The 19,447-nt window shown below is 32.4% G+C and overlaps 2 protein-coding genes across 4 annotated transcripts in view; both read left to right on the top strand.

The window, feature by feature from the left end:
* The window catches only part of LOC127698259 (disks large homolog 1-like), a 428,947-nt gene that overhangs the window by 128,655 nt on the left and 280,845 nt on the right, over positions 1 to 19,447 (top strand). The gene's annotated exons all lie outside the window — the stretch shown is intronic.
* Positions 11,861 to 18,936, top strand: LOC127698297 (mannose-P-dolichol utilization defect 1 protein-like). 2 transcript variants are annotated; one of them, XM_052201693.1, is made up of 5 exons: positions 11,861 to 11,980; positions 13,198 to 13,263; positions 16,384 to 16,516; positions 17,704 to 17,908; positions 18,627 to 18,936. In XM_052201693.1, exons 1-5 carry the CDS (start codon positions 11,881 to 11,883, stop codon positions 18,846 to 18,848), a joined length of 726 nt encoding a protein of 241 aa, XP_052057653.1. In that variant the 5' UTR covers positions 11,861 to 11,880; the 3' UTR covers positions 18,849 to 18,936. The 2 variants fall into 2 exon arrangements, with proteins under 2 accessions (XP_052057653.1, XP_052057654.1); XM_052201694.1 differs by having other exon boundaries at positions 11,868 to 11,980; positions 17,704 to 17,791.

Here is a 19,447-nt window from a genome sequence, read left to right as displayed (position 1 = left end):
TTACATGGTTCATTTGTCAAAGTTAAGTTCTCATGGATAGGCATGTTTCTCAGATATAATAAGTAATTGATAGACTATATTTGGTGTATGAAATGATTATATGGAGTACATGTCTGTCTGGCAGATTTCACATGACCTTGACTTCGTTTTCATGGTTCATTTATCAACGTTCTTTAGTTTTCGTGGTTAGGTTTGTATCTTAGATACTATCAGCAATATGATAACTATTTTTGGTGTATGGAATGATTGTATGGTATGCATGTCCGTCTGAAAATGTTCATCTGACCTTGACCTCATTTTATTGGTTTATTAATCAATGTTATCGTTTCGTGGTAAGGTCGGTTTTTCAGATACTATAAGCAATAGGTTCATTAGTTGATGCTATCTCTTGAGGTCTGTCATATCTGTTGTTGTTCCAGTGTTCGTCTTATATATTGGTAATTGATGTAATAAGTTTTCAAAGATTTTTAATGAAACTAATGTGCGAGTCAAAACCAAACTTGGCCACAATAATCCAAATCAGAGCATCCTTTATGCCAGTTTTACTGTTAAGTTGCATAAAAATCTAGTCAAAAGATATTTGGGGGTCAGATTTGGATGATTTTAAATTATCTTATCAGAAAGCTGTTAGTAGTTTGCTGGTAATGGTACTTCCAGGATAAGTACTAAACGAAAATGTTAAAAATGTGTACCCCCAAAAATACCATTTGAGACAGGAAAAAGGGTGTCATTTAGTATTAGTTATTGCATGGTCAATTGTAGATAATTTTGTTTTGTTTTCTAAAAAGATAGAAGGGATGATACATGTCTGGAATTCAATGTTGATTGCTCAAAATAGACAAAAAAATTATTCTCTGTATTCAAACGAAAAATGAGAATTTCGCACCTATACCTGTAGCTTGGAAATAGCTCGATGAGATTGGCTTTTATTATGTATTTTATCTGGCATAGTAATTTGTAATGACGTCACATACCACTTTGATATAATGACTTGTACTTCCACTTCATACCGTAATAGTCGTTAAGTGTATCGGATACAGACACTATACACATTATACATCTGTCCTCAACGTTATCAAATGTTGCAACTTTTATACTACAGTATAATACGATACAATATATTTATTGAACCAATTGAGGGCCCTTTGGGGGCATGCCTTCATACATGACAGTTCATGCATATGAACACTTCCATCTGTATATATCATGCAGAGATAGAAAAAAAAAGAAGTTAAATTGTGTGCAACTGCTTTCTAATGATACCCCCCGCTAAAACTATAGGTGAACAGTAAGTTTATTAGTCATCGATGTAAAATAATTGAAGGTTGATTCCAAATTTCAGAAAGACTTGGTTTATAGTTCCTGAGAAAAATGCGACCGACATTTTAAACAAAATCATAATGTACAAGAATATGCAAGTTTTCGATGAAGACGAGGTTAATTAGTTATGAATTTAAAAATGCATAACATAGTATAGCATGCTCACATGAAGGTTCCTGAGAAAAACGCTACCAAAATTTATACATGGCCATTATGTGTAAGAATATATAAGAATTCGATAAACTGGGAGTGGATGAGCGATGTGTCTGAAAATGAATCACACAGTATACCATGTTCACAGGAAGCTTTAGTTCCTGACAAAACTTGTATGGGACAGACGGACGGACGGAAACGCGGACGTAAACCAGTATACCTCCTATCCTTTGAAACTTCGTAGTTATTGGTTATAGGCATAAATACATTTTATTTAAAACATTACTGTGACGTCATTCTATTGTTGTACCCGTCCTTTATTTCAGTGATTGGACTATCATTTACCTATAAGAAACCATTATGTTACCTTTAACTGTCCAATATTTTTAAGAATAACTCTCCTCTTTCTTAAAAATATTGGACAGCTGAAGGTAGCATAATTGATTCTTACAGGTAATAGTTCAAGAAATTCACACAATTTGTTTCTTCATATGAAAAAAACGCAACGAAAGAACAAATGACAATTACACAAAAGCATGTTATTAAAGTCACCTTTCAATACAATAATTTTTCACTCATCAAGACGGTTTCTTGAAAAAAAAACATACAAATTGATTTTAACACTGCCAGCGTCAATACTTATTTCACAAAACAATTTACACACTTAATGAAAATAAATCTTTAACAAAAGTTTGTATTTGTTTGCTTTTTTCACCTCTTTTCACATTGGACTGTTAGAGGCTTATATCCTTTACATAATTTAAACATGTCACCTTTTAAAAATGCTTAGCAGAGCGGAGGTTATCTCCATTTGTACAGTATTATAGCATTAAGTGTATTATCAGAGTCATATGATATAAATAAGGTGGATTACCACAAAATATTTCATCATGCCAAAATGAAGATTTTACCATGCTTTGTTCAAAAATATGATAAAAAGTACAGGTCACTGTGCTATTTTTCAAGCTGCAAAGCGTGCAAAGATGTAAAAAAAAACTTAACTTTTTAATGAATAGAAAGAAATCTATCAGATCGAATTTTGAAATAAAATATGAGAAAATAGGTTTTATAATATGCTTTTTAGAATATGAAAAGATGAAAAATTGTGTCGCCGAACTTGTTTCGAGTCTTGCTTCAAGTAAAAAAATGAAAGCTTCATTGCCATTCCTTCATAAAATTTTACTATAAGAGTTATTTGCCCTGACATAGCTTAGTCGAAAATTGAAACGAACTAAAACAAATATTTGGTATTTGTGAAAACAGTCTTAATAATACAATATACATATCGTTTATGTTTCTTTATTGAAATTCACAGTTTTGCACATGAATTGCCATTCTATCTCAAAATGTGCTGAAGAAAACTAGACCAATTCTGTAGTGCTCTTTTACAATCCAAGATGGAGATATAAACATGAAAGGGGGCGCTTCACCATACAATCTGGTTGGTTACTATGAAATAACTTTCTGAATCCGTTTTACTAGGAGTGTAAACAATATATGATAGGCTACAACATTACCATAAATGCATATCTATTCCATACCAGATATGAGGCTTTGTTGTTTCGGTAATGTTTCAGTGTCGTCTCAGTCATGCTGCTAAGGTAACTTTCAATAGTTCATTAATATCATCGACTCAATTTCAGAAAGTGCTTGGATTGTCGAGATCTCAATCTCCCCTCGCCATGCCAGATCAAAGACTTAAATTGGGTATTGGCCACTTTTTGTTTAGCTCTTGTTATTGAGGAATATGAGTAAGGACTTGTGTGTTTAATTGGAACTAGCAAAGACTCGGTGTTAGAATAATATGTCTAAATGAAATGACATATCTTTCTGCAGACTGTTACCTTGTGAGATAGCACGTTGAAATATGACTCAATAAGTCTTAGTCCAAGTATAATCATATCATATCGGGGTGTTAATTTCCTGAATTTGCTCATAATATTTAAGCTGGAACATCAGCAACCATCAATCCATCAATTATATCCATCAACCTTTATAGATGTCCTAATAATTAGATATCCTTCAAAATACTACGGATTGCATTATAACTTTCATATTTTCCTTTTTTTATTTTGTCTCTCTGAAACCACAAGACCTTACAAATGTACATTTCTGGTCATTTTAGAACGTAACTTTTAATGTTTGAGTTCTGATATTAACGGTTAAAGAATGAAATAAAACTATAAAGAATGGGGAATGTACTTTTTACCACTTTATTTTTTAATAGCTTTACACTGACCTTTTATGAATATTTTCAACTCTACTCCTCGACGTAGACGCAGTCATGGTCATCGTCATTATACATCACCTACTTTGCATAATGACTTGCTGCCATTTATACAAAAGCCGTTAGGTATTCATCACATTCGCACGAAACTTTATTCATTACCCCTTTCAAAACGTCATTCTCTGTTCAATTTATGTTTGGAAACCACTGTTACAAACCCTCATTCAAACCAATACAAACTTGCAGCTATCATTTCGGTTATTGCAAGTCACAGACTTTTCAAACCAGTTCGCATTGGAAAAGATGAAAAAGAGAAAAGATCTTTCTTACACTTTTCTTTGCCAACAAATGTCTCGATGGCGTCAACTTAGGCAATATCCTTCATAATAAATTAGTTCAGTCGAGAATACCTCCTTATTTTAAAGATCAGTCTGTACCAATAATTTCTTATACCTATACCAAATCAATAGCAATTAAAATTTTCAATTACAAACACGTTTTGCAGGATCCCAATTCACATATAATCCGGCTGGCAAATTATAACCGGAGACCTCAACATTGTCAATAACACTTCCCTGCGAAATTTGTTATCCAAAGGTCCGAAATATCGTGAGCCTAAATCCATCAATTGGAAATACAACTTCAAAATACTGATGGATTCAGTGGAGGATTATGCCAGGCAATGGGCTAAACGCGAGAAAGAAGACGTAGATACTCTTTCCGAATGGATTAAGGCTGTGAGGTCGTTGATACAAATCCGAATTAAGAAACTAAATGGGTCTATCAATACCCACGCTACGTTAATTTTTAAAGACCCAAATGTTGCAAAACTCTTGTCCTACCTCCATGACAAATATGTTGTTGTCCCCGCAGATAAAGCCCCAAACAACATCGTTTTTGTGTGTAAATATCATTACATAAACTGCTTGATAAATGAATTAGGTATTGACAATTTATTTGGAAACTCAACATAGACCCTGACGACACTTACCAAAGAGGAAATCCTGGATAATCATAGGTCTGTTTTATGTTCCTTTGGAATTTCAACCAAAGATGAAGAACTGGATCTTCCATCACTGTATTGGATACCTAAACTACATCAGTGTCCTTACAAACAACGGCATATTGCTGGGTCTTCCAAGTGCTCCACGAAACCTCTTTCTAAATTATTAACATCTATTTTATCAGCAATCAAAGCCGGGCTCCAAAGTTATTGTGAAACTGACTATTCTAGAGGTGGCGTGAATCAGATGTGGATACTAAAAAATTCCAAAGATCTTTTAGAGTACATACAATCTAAGACTCTCTCATCTTGCAATAGTATTAAAACATTTGACTTTTCTACACTTTACACAAGTATTCCCCATTCCAAACTAAAAGACAAATTGAAAGAGTTGGTATTACTTTGTTTCATTAAAAAGAATGGCGAACGTATATACAAGTATCTTGTCTTGGGTAGGGATAAACCCTACTTTGTAAAGAATCACTCTGATTCAAACAAAAAATTCTCTGAAACTGACATTATCAAGCTGCTTGATTTCTTGATTGACAACATATTTGTTACGTTTGGAGGACGCGTTTTTCAACAGACTGTCGGAATTCCAACGGGAACCAATTGTGCCCCTCTTCTTGCCGACTTGTTTATTTATCATTATAAGGATGACTTCATACAGGAACTTCTTAGGAAGAAAGATAAAAAGTTAGCAATATCCTTCAACTTTACGTTCCGCTATATAGATGATGTTCTCTCACTAAATAATACAAAATTTGGTGACTATGTTGAACGAATCTATCCCATCGAACTAGAGATAAAGGATACTACAGATACAGTTAACCAAATTTTGTATCATAATAATAAAGAAACAAGTCGGCAAGAAGAGGGGCACAATTGGTTCCCATTGGAATTCCGACAGTTTGTTGAAAAACACGTCCTCCAAACGTAACAAATATGTTGTCAATCAAGAAATCAAGCATCTTGATAATGTCAGTTTCAGAGAATTTGGTGAAGTTGAAATCATCCCTTCGTAAATTTTACGGACGCCATCACGAGTTATGGAATAACTGATTCACAGATGATATCGGATATGTTCCTTATGTCGTAACTACAATACCCTTCCCTTTTCACGAATGTGAACTACCGAATTAGACTATTTACCGGATTTGTAATAACATAAGCAACACGACGGGTGCCACATGTGGAGCAGGATCTGCTTACCCTTCCGGAGCACCTGAGATCACCCCCAGTTTTTGGTGGGGTTCGTGTTGCTTAGTCTTTAGTTTTCTATGTTGTGTCATCTGTACTATTATTTGTCTGTTTGTCTTTTTATTTTTGGCCATGGCGTTGTCAGTCTATGAGTTTTGACTGTCCCTCTGGTATCTTTCGTCCCTCTTTTATTTTTTTTCCCACTTAGATTTAATGACAGATATATGAATGAAAAGAGGTATAAGATATTATGTCAACCAAAAGATATCTAGATGTCAATAAGCATGCAGTTTTCCATGATAGACTTGATCTATACAGAACGTCCATGTATAAATCTCTCAAAGTCTACAAAAAGCTGTAACTACAGTTATTAGAGACCATCAACACCATATCTACAATAACAAAAAAACATAAAAAGATATCTAGAGGTCAATGAACATCTAGAGGTCAATGAACAGTTTTCAATGATAGACTTGGTCTATACAGTATGTCCAAGTATAAATCGCCCAAAGTCTTAAGAAAAGCTGTAACTACATTTATTAGAGACTATCAACACCATATCTCAAGTAACAAAAAAATAAAAAGATATCTAGAGGTCAATGAACATCTAGAGGTCAATGAACATCTAGAGGTCTATGAACATCTAGAGGTCAATGCACATCTAGAGGTCAATGAACAGTTTTCAATGATAGACTTGGTCTATACAGTATGTCACCCTAAGTCTTAAGAAAAGCTTTAACTACATTTATTAGAGACTATCATCACTAGGATCTTCAATAAGAAAAGCATTAAAATATATGACAAATGACAGCCATTGTCGGTTTTGATTCGAGTGTCCCTGATGAGTATTATCTAGACGAAAACCACGTATGGCGTATCAAATTACCGATTTAAGCCTGGTATCTTTGGTGAGATTTTTTTAAATAGGTTCCTAACTTGGAACATGCAAACATGTGTCGGCGTTAAACTCTGAACCTGAAAATTGACCAAAAAGGGTATAACATAGCACAGCAAGTGTTCGGTGTACGGGGATTTGCCAGTCGATCGTAGGAAAGACATTGGAAATACATTAAGACAAATCTACTGGTCGACGTTTATGCTTTTGATTATCATGTCCTGTGACAAATATTTAAGTAAAACTGAGAATGGAAACGGGGAATGTGTCAAAGAGACAACAACCCGACTAAAGAGCAGAAAACAGCCCAAGGCCACCAATGGGTCTTCAACACATCGAGAAAATCCCACACCCGGAGGTGGGCTTCAGCTGGCACCTAAACAAACATGTGCACTAGTTCAGCGAAAATGGACGTCACACTAAACTCCGAAACATATAAATGAACTAAAATTTTAAAAAAAACAAGACTAACAAAGGCCAGAGGCTCCTGAATTTGGACAGACACAAAAATGCGGCGGGGTTAAACATGTTTTGTGAGATCTCAACCCTCCCCCTATACATCTAGCCAATGTATAATAAACAAACACACAGCAATACACACAGTAAAACTCAGTTTAAAAGAAGTCCGAGTCAGATGTTAGAATAGATAACAGAAGAAACTAAGCAAAATGACAATGATACATACATTAACAAAGGACTACTAGCAGTTACTGACATGCCAGCTCCAGACCTCAATTAAACTGATTGAAAGATTATGTCTTCATCATACGAAAATCAAGCACAATCCCTCCCGTTAGGAGTTAAGTATCATACCATCATAAAATATACGAGAAGAACATAACCCGTACCATGCCAACAACTGGTTTTTGAATAAATGTGTTTATTTCCGATTCACCCTATGAGTGAATCAATATTAATTCCAAAAAATGCAATCCTTAATGACCTGACAACAGTATCGTAACTATATTCCTTCTGTTTAAAGGTTTGGTTAGCTTTTGAGTTGAATGACGACATGTTTGTGCTTTGTATAGAATATTACCATAAAAGATTAGATGTGAAATACCTGAACGTATAAGATGACTGCACGTTGATTTATACTTACGGATGATGATGTCCTTGTCCCGATGATGAAAGTTTGTGATATCGAAAACCCTTGTGTAACAATTTTTCAGTAATACAGAGATTTCTTTCGTTAAAATCAAATACGTTGTTACATACACGAGCAAATCGAACAAGTTGGGATATATAAACACCATAAGATTGTGACAAGGGAACTTCACCATCTAAAAATGGATAATTAACAATAGGAAATGAAAAATCATCTCTTTCATCGTAAATTTTGGTATTAAACTTTCCGTTTAAGATATAGATATCAAGATCCAGGAAATGGCAGTGTTTATTGTTAGTATTAGCTTTATTAAAAGTCAGTTCAGCAGGATAAATCTCCTTAGTGTACAATGTACATACTGAAGTCGTCATTTTTGAGAGCCAATATATCATCCAAATAATTAAAGTGTTATTAAATTTTTGTATCAGATGTTTTTCGATAGGTCTTTGCTGATTTTAGTCATAAATTGTAACTCGTAACAATACAGAAACAGGTCCGCAGTAAGTGGGGCACAGTTAATCACAATTTTGGAACTCCGATAACTTGACGATATACGGAATCTCCATGCGTACATAAAAATCTGGACGAGAACATATTAATGTTATATGAATATGAACTATGCATGATGGTACTAGGTTGACTCGCTGACGATCATATAAACGTGCTAGAGAATAACTTAACATACCGCAGGAAGACATGTCACTCTACCGGAACACAGAATTCTGAATCCATGCCGACCATTCCTCGTTCTTACTCCTAAATGTCGCGTGTCTAGGAGAGAAGTAGCACATACTATTTTCATGTCTTTATTTTCACCAGGCTGGGGATGGAACTTACGATCTTCCTCATTCCAGGTGAGCACAACACTCCAACGAGACCACTGAGGTGGTTCATTTATGACTACTTGAATAACGTGCTGTTGATGTCATTATTCAGATTAAACTCTAATTTGATCTTGACAATGATTAATTCGCCGAAGATTTGCAAGAGTAAAATTCTATGTTTTTGGAAAAAAATACGTCAATTTGCATGAGAAATGGCAGTCATCGGTTTTCTGACATTCGCAATATTTAACACAATTCTGTGATATTGCGCATTAAAAGACCATCTGTCAATTTACCACATTTTCGTATTGGGCATAAATGTGAAATGTTAGCAAAAAAGGTTCAATTGATATGGCATGAACCCTGCTTTGAATTCAACGGTAAAACCGATTAGGGATTTTAACGTACTATCCCAAAAGGCAGAAAGTCTGCAGGAAGACCTGTTATCCAATGGAAATTGTATTCGTACTTTGTATTCATTAATGCGCTGTTGTGTAGAAACCGCAAATACATATGCCTTTGGTTTGACCCGACCGGTAGTACAGAAGCATCCCCGGTATACTCATCCTTTAATAGGAACAAACAGATTTAATATTCATGTATCGGATAGTATATCACAAACCATATAATGTTTGTTTATATTCTGATAATTTTTTAGAAATATATTGACAAGTACTTATATTGCACTTATTTAAACTCTATTTCTCTTCTTAGCCTTTTTTGTTTGTATAAAAATATCTCTTCTGTATACTTTTGGGCTTGCGATGTGTGATGATCAGCATGGTTAAACTGTGAAACAGGTTGTACATGTAATAAAATTACAAATAAGTTCTTGGAAAATTCTTAGTCAAACTCAAATTGCTTTTTCCAAAAGAATATTGGTGAAAATTCTGCTTACAAACGAAAACTTGCCGTATACATATCGAGGTGAACAATTTTGCGTTTTTTAAATAGAAAAAATTGCAAAATGTTATAAACCGAGCAAAGATTGAATGCACATTATAAAGTCCGTTAAGGAACATAATTCCATATAGACCTAATTACACGTACAATAATTTGTTTCTGCCTTACTACATTCTATATATTTAAGCAACAATCGAACAAAAAAGTATGTAGAGTATACATTATATTTAAAAGTTGAAGAAACATGAACAAACCAAATAAACATGTTTACATAGTATACTTTCAAGTACAATTTATCCCGCGAAGTTTCAGAGACCAAGGTTGTAATGTTTATCTTGTCGTTCGTCTAGACCTGATACCAGGCGAGTTTAGTTTATTTATTAACTATGTAAAGTTGCATTACAATGTTCAAGGTTATTGACAAAACATGTACAATGTATATCATACGATTATACATCCCACTAAACTTCATAAGAAAAATGAACTTCGGACTTCCTAATTTAAACAAATCATTCACTAGTTACTCACAAGTAAATAGTAATTATCTCAGGCGAATATCGTAAATGTAACCATAGTACATTACTATATAAGTATTTGTCTCTAATCCTTACTTCGTATTGGCAATGAAATATTTCATGAAAAACACATAATAAATTTGACGCGTTCGAAGCGCTTTTCTATATTTACTATTACTAGTATCAGGAAAAAAAAGTAAAAGCCAAGAATGTATAAATACCTGAATACGTAAGAAGCTATTTGACCTAAATGGACATAACAAGAATATCCAAATTCATAGTTAGCGACTCGTTTCTTGATTTGCATCATAATTCAATTAAGATAGTAACCACAACCGAGTTGCGACGTAGATGAACAAGGATGAACATTAGGCTGAAAAAATCTCTATAGGTTTTCTAGTAACAGCAGCAATAGGTGGACGGAAATTGGGGCATCTTTTCGGTTTCACGATGATATCTTTTCAATCAAATCTTCACGATGATATCTTTTTGAGAACAAAACCCCTTCTTGATCAGTAGATCAAAGCTCAAGCTCACAGTATCTATTATAAAAAGACTTATATTTTATAGAAAATATTTGGATTTTAAGTCTTCGGAAAACGTCTTTTGATCAAACTTTAGTAGATAATGCGCCTTTGGGATAAAACAAATCTTTGAATATGAGGCTTGGTCAGATGGTCAAAGTTACAGAAGCAACTAGTTTAGTGGATGATTAAGACTTATTTTTTCGTTTGTGTGGGATGGGTAAATAGGCAGCCGCATCCGGTCAAGCTTTGGAGGGTTACATTCATTGCACTATGTTTGAAAATTGGTACTTTCATTGCATGTAATAGAGTCATTCCTATAACGCAGGTGTTTTTAAGAAGCTTAACATTTCTACCCAACACACCCTCTGTTTTCAGTGACAGTCTGAATTACTAGTACCGATCCATCTGCTAGGTCTTTTAAGAGCTTACATAATTGTTTATTGATTAATGTGTTCACGTCCTGATTACGGATGACACATTTGCTACTGGACAATCCATCAATTTAACAAATTTAAATATCATTTTCTTATTTTTTTATTATATGATGTGTATATACTACACTGTATCGTGAAACACTCGTAAGATTTTAAATGTATCATTTTCATCAATGATCGGTAGCAGTTCAATAACTCGTTGATAATTAATGAACTTATTTTGGCAATTTTTCCATTTTCTATCATTTATCATAAATATTCGGCAATATTAAGTCTTCGTCCCCCTTCAGCCAACCCCCAAAAACCAAAAGATAATATTAAAAATTCATAAGTGTCGTAACGAGGATTTCGCACCTATGCTGCTTTTGTAATTTTCTTCATTTGGCAGCATATGATTATATTTCAATATCGACTAACGTTATGTTATATGTTGTTATTATTTAATGCGATATTGTTAAAAAAAGATATAATTAGGACGTGGAATATACTAAGTTTGTTTTTATTTACCTCTTACATTTATGTTGAATTGCATGTTTTGTACATGGTCAGACATGGTTATCAATGTAGATGCACTCTGTGATAGCGTCGATTATTGATGGCGTGATTAACATTATCACTGTTTACATTGTCCCTATTTATTCATTATATATATATATATATATATATATATATATATATATATATATATATATATAAATATGATATTATATAGTGTGTGTATATATAAGATAATTCATTATTACTTGATTCAGTTGAGAAACCTTGTAAGAAATGGGTGGATGGGATTTAACAACAACATTGTCTTCTGGGAATCCTGATCATTATTATGAATGCTTTCAGGAGTTGGTTCAACGTCACCGGCTTCCCCAACGTGAGTTGATTTGTTCAATATTTAAGACCATTTTAAATTCTGAAACGGTGGATAATTAATTACAATTGAGACATGCATAAATTATATAGTATATACTATTCTATTATTATTGAAAGTATAGAGGCTCCAAGGAACTTAATCGTTCATCTTGCTTTAATTTGTATCCTCAAGTAAAAAATAAAGTTTTTAAGAATAATCTTAATGTACAAAAATTCTGAAAGAGAAAAGATGAAAATATTTCATCAACACCACTGGGTGGTTGATGCATTACTATTTATAATTTCGAAAGGGTGCTTATAAACGTTTATTGGCAAAGGTGGGATTTTAAAAGAAATTCTTTTTCAATTATATTGACTCTTTTAATTTGATAATGATGCGATTTTGTACGTACAATGTATATAATGTATAGTATTATGACGTAAACACGAATATCCCGTGGGTGTTTGCCCCCGATGTACAGAGGTAGTTTCTCAATAAATATATATATATATAAAGTGTTATTTTCCTTGAAATAAGTATCAATTCTGTATATTATTAGTACAATATGAGTTCGATATGGATATTTTTGATTTTTCTCAGTTTTTCAGTTATGTTCGGAGCCATAGTCATAATGGAACATAATCGTTCCATTTACACTAAATTTGTATAAATTGACCCATAACATGAGTTCTAAGAATTCTTTCTTTCCTTTAGTATCAATACCAGGTATGATTGAATAGAGTTATGCTCACTATAATATATGTAAAGAGGATTATGAATGTATCAAAGTTACCCTTTTGGTCAAATGCGCTTCGTCAAATGAGCTAATAATAACACTTTCCATTTTATAGTGTTCAAAGCAAAACAGTAACGTTAAAAATATGAATGACATTAAATATATTTGTATACAACTAAAAACTTTTTTTTGGTTAATTTCAACGTATATTGAAGGAAGAATGTGAGAATAAAATAAACCAACTAAGGTATAATATATCAAATATTTCTGAAACAATAAAGTATCACAACTAAAATGACAAGGGTTAATGTACAGAATTGTTGATGTACACATAACGTATAAATAGATTCATCAGTATAAAGTATAATGAGTAGGTCAAAACTATTTCCTATATACTTAAACTAATATTTAAATGAACGTTTTTGTTTAGAAGCCATTTTCATTTAATATTTCGTAAACTGAACAATGTCAAAAGATATTAATACTAAAGATACTATTACAGGGCAATGTATGCTGAATCTTGTGACAACATTTTTTGGATATTTCCTCATTGGAACAGTCACGATCAGTAAGTAGCAACAACATAATTTATTATTCTATAAAGATAACTTAAATTAAGTGTTTTTGAGGTTCGAGACGTATTTTTCGTTTGTGTGGGATGCCATGTGCTTTCTGAAATTTGTAGGCTCCCTGTGTGCAAAAGAACCCTTGCAACAACTTAGGAATTCTTAAGAAGCTTATAATTCCTACCCAACACATCCTTTTTTTCAATGACAGTCTGATTAATCATCCTTCTGCTAGATCGGCCGCGTTTAAGAGTTAATCCAATTTATTGATTAATTTGTTTTTTTTCGCCCTGATTATGCATGACATATTTGCTACTGGAAATTCACATATATGTTTTACTTCAATACTTACATGATATATGATATTATCATTTTGTTTTATTGATTAATTCTTATTTTGTCCCAAGGGATTGAAAGTATTAATACAATGTATCGCGGAACACACAGAATATCTGAAATGTATCATTTTCCACAATGTTTGTTTGAAGTTTAACAACTCGTTGATTGTGTTACACTTTTCTATATTCAATGAAATTTCCTATCCTTTTTATTTCTCTTTTGTATATAAAGCTCCTCCGTTTTCATATTTATATTTCCTTGGCATTCCGGAAAGTGCTTCAGACGCACGAAATTTATCAAGTGCTATTTTCATATACTAGCACTGACAGTCATTGTCGGTGGACTATTAATACCCGATGGTATCATCAGCTCAGTAGTCAGTGCTGTGGTACTGACATGATTTTTCACATAATTTCTTATATTCTGTGTTGATAAATTAAGAAATCATTTAAAAAACAACAAAAATACCGAGGTTTAACTCACGCAGGGAGTGTTGGTCTTTAAAACATTATTTTATATTCCTTTTGGTCATAAAGCTCCTCCGTTTTTAGGTTCACATCCTTGGCTATAAAAATGGGACATTTGAAAATTAAGAAGGACTATTTTTATTCAAAACGGCGACAAATGTGGTACAAGGTTCACAAATGTGCCCTCAACCTGCCAATCGATGAAACGCTGGATTCATATTTTGAATTAATTCCATATATGTATATTTGAAAATACCCGAATTAATATATATTTACGTCCTAAGTACACACATGATCAAGTTTGATTGCAATCTGCAAAATGAATAAAAAGGAAATTCAAGTCGAAAATTGAACGACCTGACGGAGAATTGACGACAAATGGGGGCGTTATCTTGAGTCTGCTCACATAGGCATCAAATATTTTCAGTTTTGCAAATTTGTTTGTTAATTTGTGCCTGTATTGATATCAACTCAAATACTGGAATACACAGTATGACGAAAATAACTTGACGCAATGTATACGCATATAACCACTATTACAATTAAAACAGGTGTTGTTTTTGTGTTTTACATTATCGTGATAGCCATGAACTCTTTTTTTTCTTTGCTTTGTAAATATTCTATTGTTACAAATTGTTCATGGGAGAAGACTTTATAGGTTTGATTAACTTGTGTCTAATCCCTTTTGCATATTTAAGCAAATGAAATATGTTAAAACTAAACTTTTTTTAAGGTACTCTTATCCATGAATTATTTTTTAGCTTTGTTTTATGCTGATTTTTATAGATGCAATTTTACAATGAACTATCTACAGCTGAAGGTCGTTCATTTTAGGCAATTCATTTAATGAATATTTGGTGACATTTCATTTCAGTTGGAATCTGATAAATTATTGACTTACATTTGTTCAATATTTACTGTTCACAAAAAGCATTCTCAAACTGATTGTTACTGATGCTGAGTTCCATCATCTATAATTCATTTTTTTGTTAATTTCTATTGAAGCATAAATTGCTGGCTCACTGGAAATATAGAACTATTCATAAAAAAAAGGATTACTCTCAAGCACAGATACTAATTTACCTACATGAACCTATGAAACCTGCGTAGGAAATACAAGAAACGGCATATAAATCGCCTTAGCCATTGAACTTGATTATTTTCGTTACGCTTAAATAGAGCGTTAAATGATTTTCATTTTTAAATCAAATTAAATTGTCTTTAAAAGGTGACACAGAATATCATATTTTGTAAAAAAAAAAACTTTTCAGTAATGATATAAGTATACAGCTGTTAACTTAATATCACATAAGTCCAGGTATAGATCTGACAAAAAACTGAGAGTAGAAAAACATCGGGTAGACACAAACTCCAAACGGAATAAGAACAGTTACGTTGACAGGACCAAACAACAATATATCAATCAAACAAGACCTCTCTTACCTTATGCATGATTCAATAGTCACACCCAGTTGTAAGGATCAATGCCACAAACATCACAAAACCGGAAATGATGTCAGATTGTAATAAGTTGACATGTTTGATCTTTGATATAGTTAATTTGGGAAAATGAAACACTATTTAAAGGCCAACCAATTCATGGTGGCGACTACGTAGCTTTCTTACTAATAATTTCAGCTTTCTTCCTCATACAATTTATCATGATATTCATATGGTGTAGAGATAAATCACCAAAATAGAAAGATGCTTTAGCATATCTTTTTATCTACATGGCATTGGGTAGATGATGGTAATCTACTACATTTGAATGGAAGATGACAAAAGGAAAATCAAAATGATAGTGTTTGTCATAAATCTTAGTTTATCGAAATCAATTTCAAAACAAGGAATAATCTTGGTGTCTATGTTGTATCCTTAATTTAATGTTCACATGGATATATGAGATGTAAGTACTCGCTGAATAGAGATTGATAGGTCAATTATGGCATACACGTATATAACGACCAGGAGTATTAGAAATATATATAACATCCGTAGAGGAAAGTCAACAAGGCCGAACTGATAATTGAAACGAAGGAGACGACCAAGTTGTCAAAACAATGTATAATAGAAAAACAAATGATATGGGGTATCCATCCATGACACAAAATCAGTACATGCACAGCAAAAAACACACAAAAAGCAAAGGAACAGCGCTTTTATTGCTGTTCTTCATCTCAAAGTCACAGTGAGGACCCCATTCTTAATTGAGGATCTATTACCATAAATGTGTGTTGTTTAGCTGAAAGATGAAACTTTAAAATATCTTCTTGGGTTTTCCTATTTTTTTTTAACTTATTCATATCTTTCTTACAGGTCAGATTCCACAAATACTTAAAATACTCCGTAGAAGGAATGCAAGTGGTGTTAGCTTTGTCAGTATAATTTTGATGTTGCAAGCATCCTCGTCGAAGGTTGCATATTGCGTTCAGCAGAACTTCCCATTCAGGTATATATATTGTTTTTTACAGGTTATATGAAACAGATAACGCAGTTTTGTAGTTAATTTGAAAAAGTTCCTCACGCGATTACCTTTTTGTAATTATAAATGTAATTAAAGAAATATTAATAATGATAGAATTATAATTAAAAAGATCCCTCATGGACTGCTATACCGATAGACGTACCTGGTATTATACCTTTTCATACTGTTTAAAATTTTGTACAATAAATATGAAAGATCGATATTAATTTAAAAATCATATATAAGTTGAAATATAAACAGATAAAAAAAAAAACAGAAGAAGTCGCATTGACGCCGATGGGACCAGTTGCGTCGACAAGGCATTTTTCACCCGTTGGTTCCTATTTGAGGAATAACTTGCTGTTGACGCAGACAGTCGGCGTTATTTCCTGGATGACAATTTTGAAATTATTTTTAAATGAAAAAAAGAAAAGTCACACTCGTCATGTGCTGTAAAGAGACTCTTTTACGTTGACATCTTATAATTTGTGGCTGCAAGGCAGAGCGGTCCGTTGATCAAGTAACACTTTTTTTTTAAAGTGAAACATATTTAAACAGATAAATACAATTATTCTATGTTTGAAAAAATAGTATTAAAAGTATTAGTTCTCTGAAGAAATCCCATACAAGATTACTTTCACTTAACTATCTACCTCGACCTGTGGGTATATGTTTTGTGTTTTTGTGTGTTATCTGATTGCTGTTTCATTACAATATATCCACACCCATATTTATGTGGATGTCAATATTATAATTGGCACTGTATGGACAACTACAGCAGTTATAATCATCTATTTCGTGTACTTATATTTTGTCAATATCGAGTGCTAAACAAACAAAAAACAAACCAAATAACATCTAGAATCTGCAAACTTTATCTCTTTTTCTTACAAATAAAAAAGAAGTTTAAATTGAAAATGAATTCGAATCTTCATTAGACATTTATCAAAATTGTAGATTTCCCGTAAGGAGTTGGAACCATATATTATATTGCAAAAATTATAAGCTTTAATTTCAGTTGGAATATAGACTGTTTCCTGTAAATCATGCCAGTACCGAAGTTCTATCCATTTGATTGATCAATCATTATGGATGACATATAGGCCATTTTAAATCTAACAAAATTATTCTAGTTTTTGATTGTAACTAATGGGTAATATATTATTTTTCAGTGCATGGGGAGAAAATTTGGTTCTAATGGTAGAAATGGTTGTATTGGTACTGCTTTTACTCAGTTACAATAAGAGACCTATAAGTGCAGTATGTTTTATGGTATTCTATACTCTCATAATGTTAGCACTTATTATACCACTGGTACCAACGAAGTTCATAACTTATTTAAACATTTGCAGTATACCTGTTTTAAGTATAAGCAGGGTATGTACAATTAGTTATTTGTTACTAGTATATGGTAAAACGAAGAAAAAAGAGTAAGAAGTAGTTTTTGTTCAAACTCAAAGAAATTTCGGTATTTGCTTGTATATAAACGTTTACTGCATTCTTTTATTTATTTTTTAACCATGTTTTTACTTTCATGGAAAATTAATGACTAAAATATGAAAAGGTAACAAACAAAACAAGAATGGTAACATAATATGTGATATGATTTCCTTGCGTACAGTACATGTTTCTGAAGAAAAAAACAGCAATTATATGACTCCGAGAAAAAAATAAACGTTTTGTGGAGCATAACAATAAGTAGAAAATAAAAAGAAAACCCGAAACCACCTGTCCACAATTTTACGAACTGGATAATTACTGACATAATGTATCATTTGAATCATGCTAATTTAAAAGCACAGGAAGAAAATAAAAGTAAAACACTTTATGTACAAAGTACAAAGAAGGACACACAGAAGTTACAAAACAAAAGACACGAACGACAACAAAACCCGTTTGTATGCTATGTGTAAAGCTATTAATAAACAACCAATAAACAAATAATCCGTAGAGAACACAGGAAAAATACCATAACGTTAAACTAAATTTTCCTGGCTTTCTACGTAGGTTATTGATCTGACTTGATTATGTTTATGTTTAGTCACACTACATAAATTTGCTACATAATTGATAGCTGTTGTTTGTCACTTTTTAGATAATTCAGATATACACCAATCATAAAAACCATGACACGGGACAGTTATCTGGAACTTCGTCGTTTCTTTGTGTTTTCCAAAGTTTTGGAAGAATATCAACATCTATTTTATTGACACGTGACTGGATTCTTATTCTAACTTTTGTTCAGTTATTGATATCAAACTTAATTTTGACATTGCAAGTAATATATTACAGAAGGAAAAACAGAAAATTAAAGTAATATTAACTTGTGAACTTGATAAAATAATTTTAATGTGTTCCTTATTTATAGTCTTGTTAATCTTTTCTTTGTTATGCTTTTTTAAATAAAAAAAGTACTAGTTGTTAAATGTTTATGAATTATTTGTCTATTCGATGATTCAATATTAGTTGAAAATTACAACATCAACAATTGAAGACCTGTTCAGTGTTTATAGACATGTTCCTTATTTTTCAATTTCATCAAGAGCTACCAGTACTTACAATAAGCTGTTGGAACCACATTGCTCAACTTGAACTTCGATCAATCTTATACAGAAATCAACTTAACCAAGCTGTTTTATCATTGTTAATGTTTTAACTAATAACAATTTTCTTTCTTTCTTGATCTTTTCTCAAGGACTACATCTACATATAAATGTTACATGTTCGATAATCTTATTCTAATAAGTTAAAGCGATCCTGCGCTCGCACTGTGACTGTTTTGTTCCTTTTCAAGAATTTTGCCTGTATTTCTTTTTGCAATTTGACTAAGGATATAAAAAATAATTGGACTATAATAATTTTGTCATCATCATTTACATAAAGGTATTGGAAAACAAACTTTTCTGATTTTGCGTT

Source organism: Mytilus californianus, unplaced genomic scaffold, assembly GCF_021869535.1.
Source record: "Mytilus californianus isolate M0D057914Y unplaced genomic scaffold, xbMytCali1.0.p SCAF_4, whole genome shotgun sequence".
Classification (NCBI taxonomy): domain Eukaryota; kingdom Metazoa; phylum Mollusca; class Bivalvia; order Mytilida; family Mytilidae; genus Mytilus; species Mytilus californianus.
This window is presented reverse-complemented; position numbering and strand designations above follow the sequence as displayed.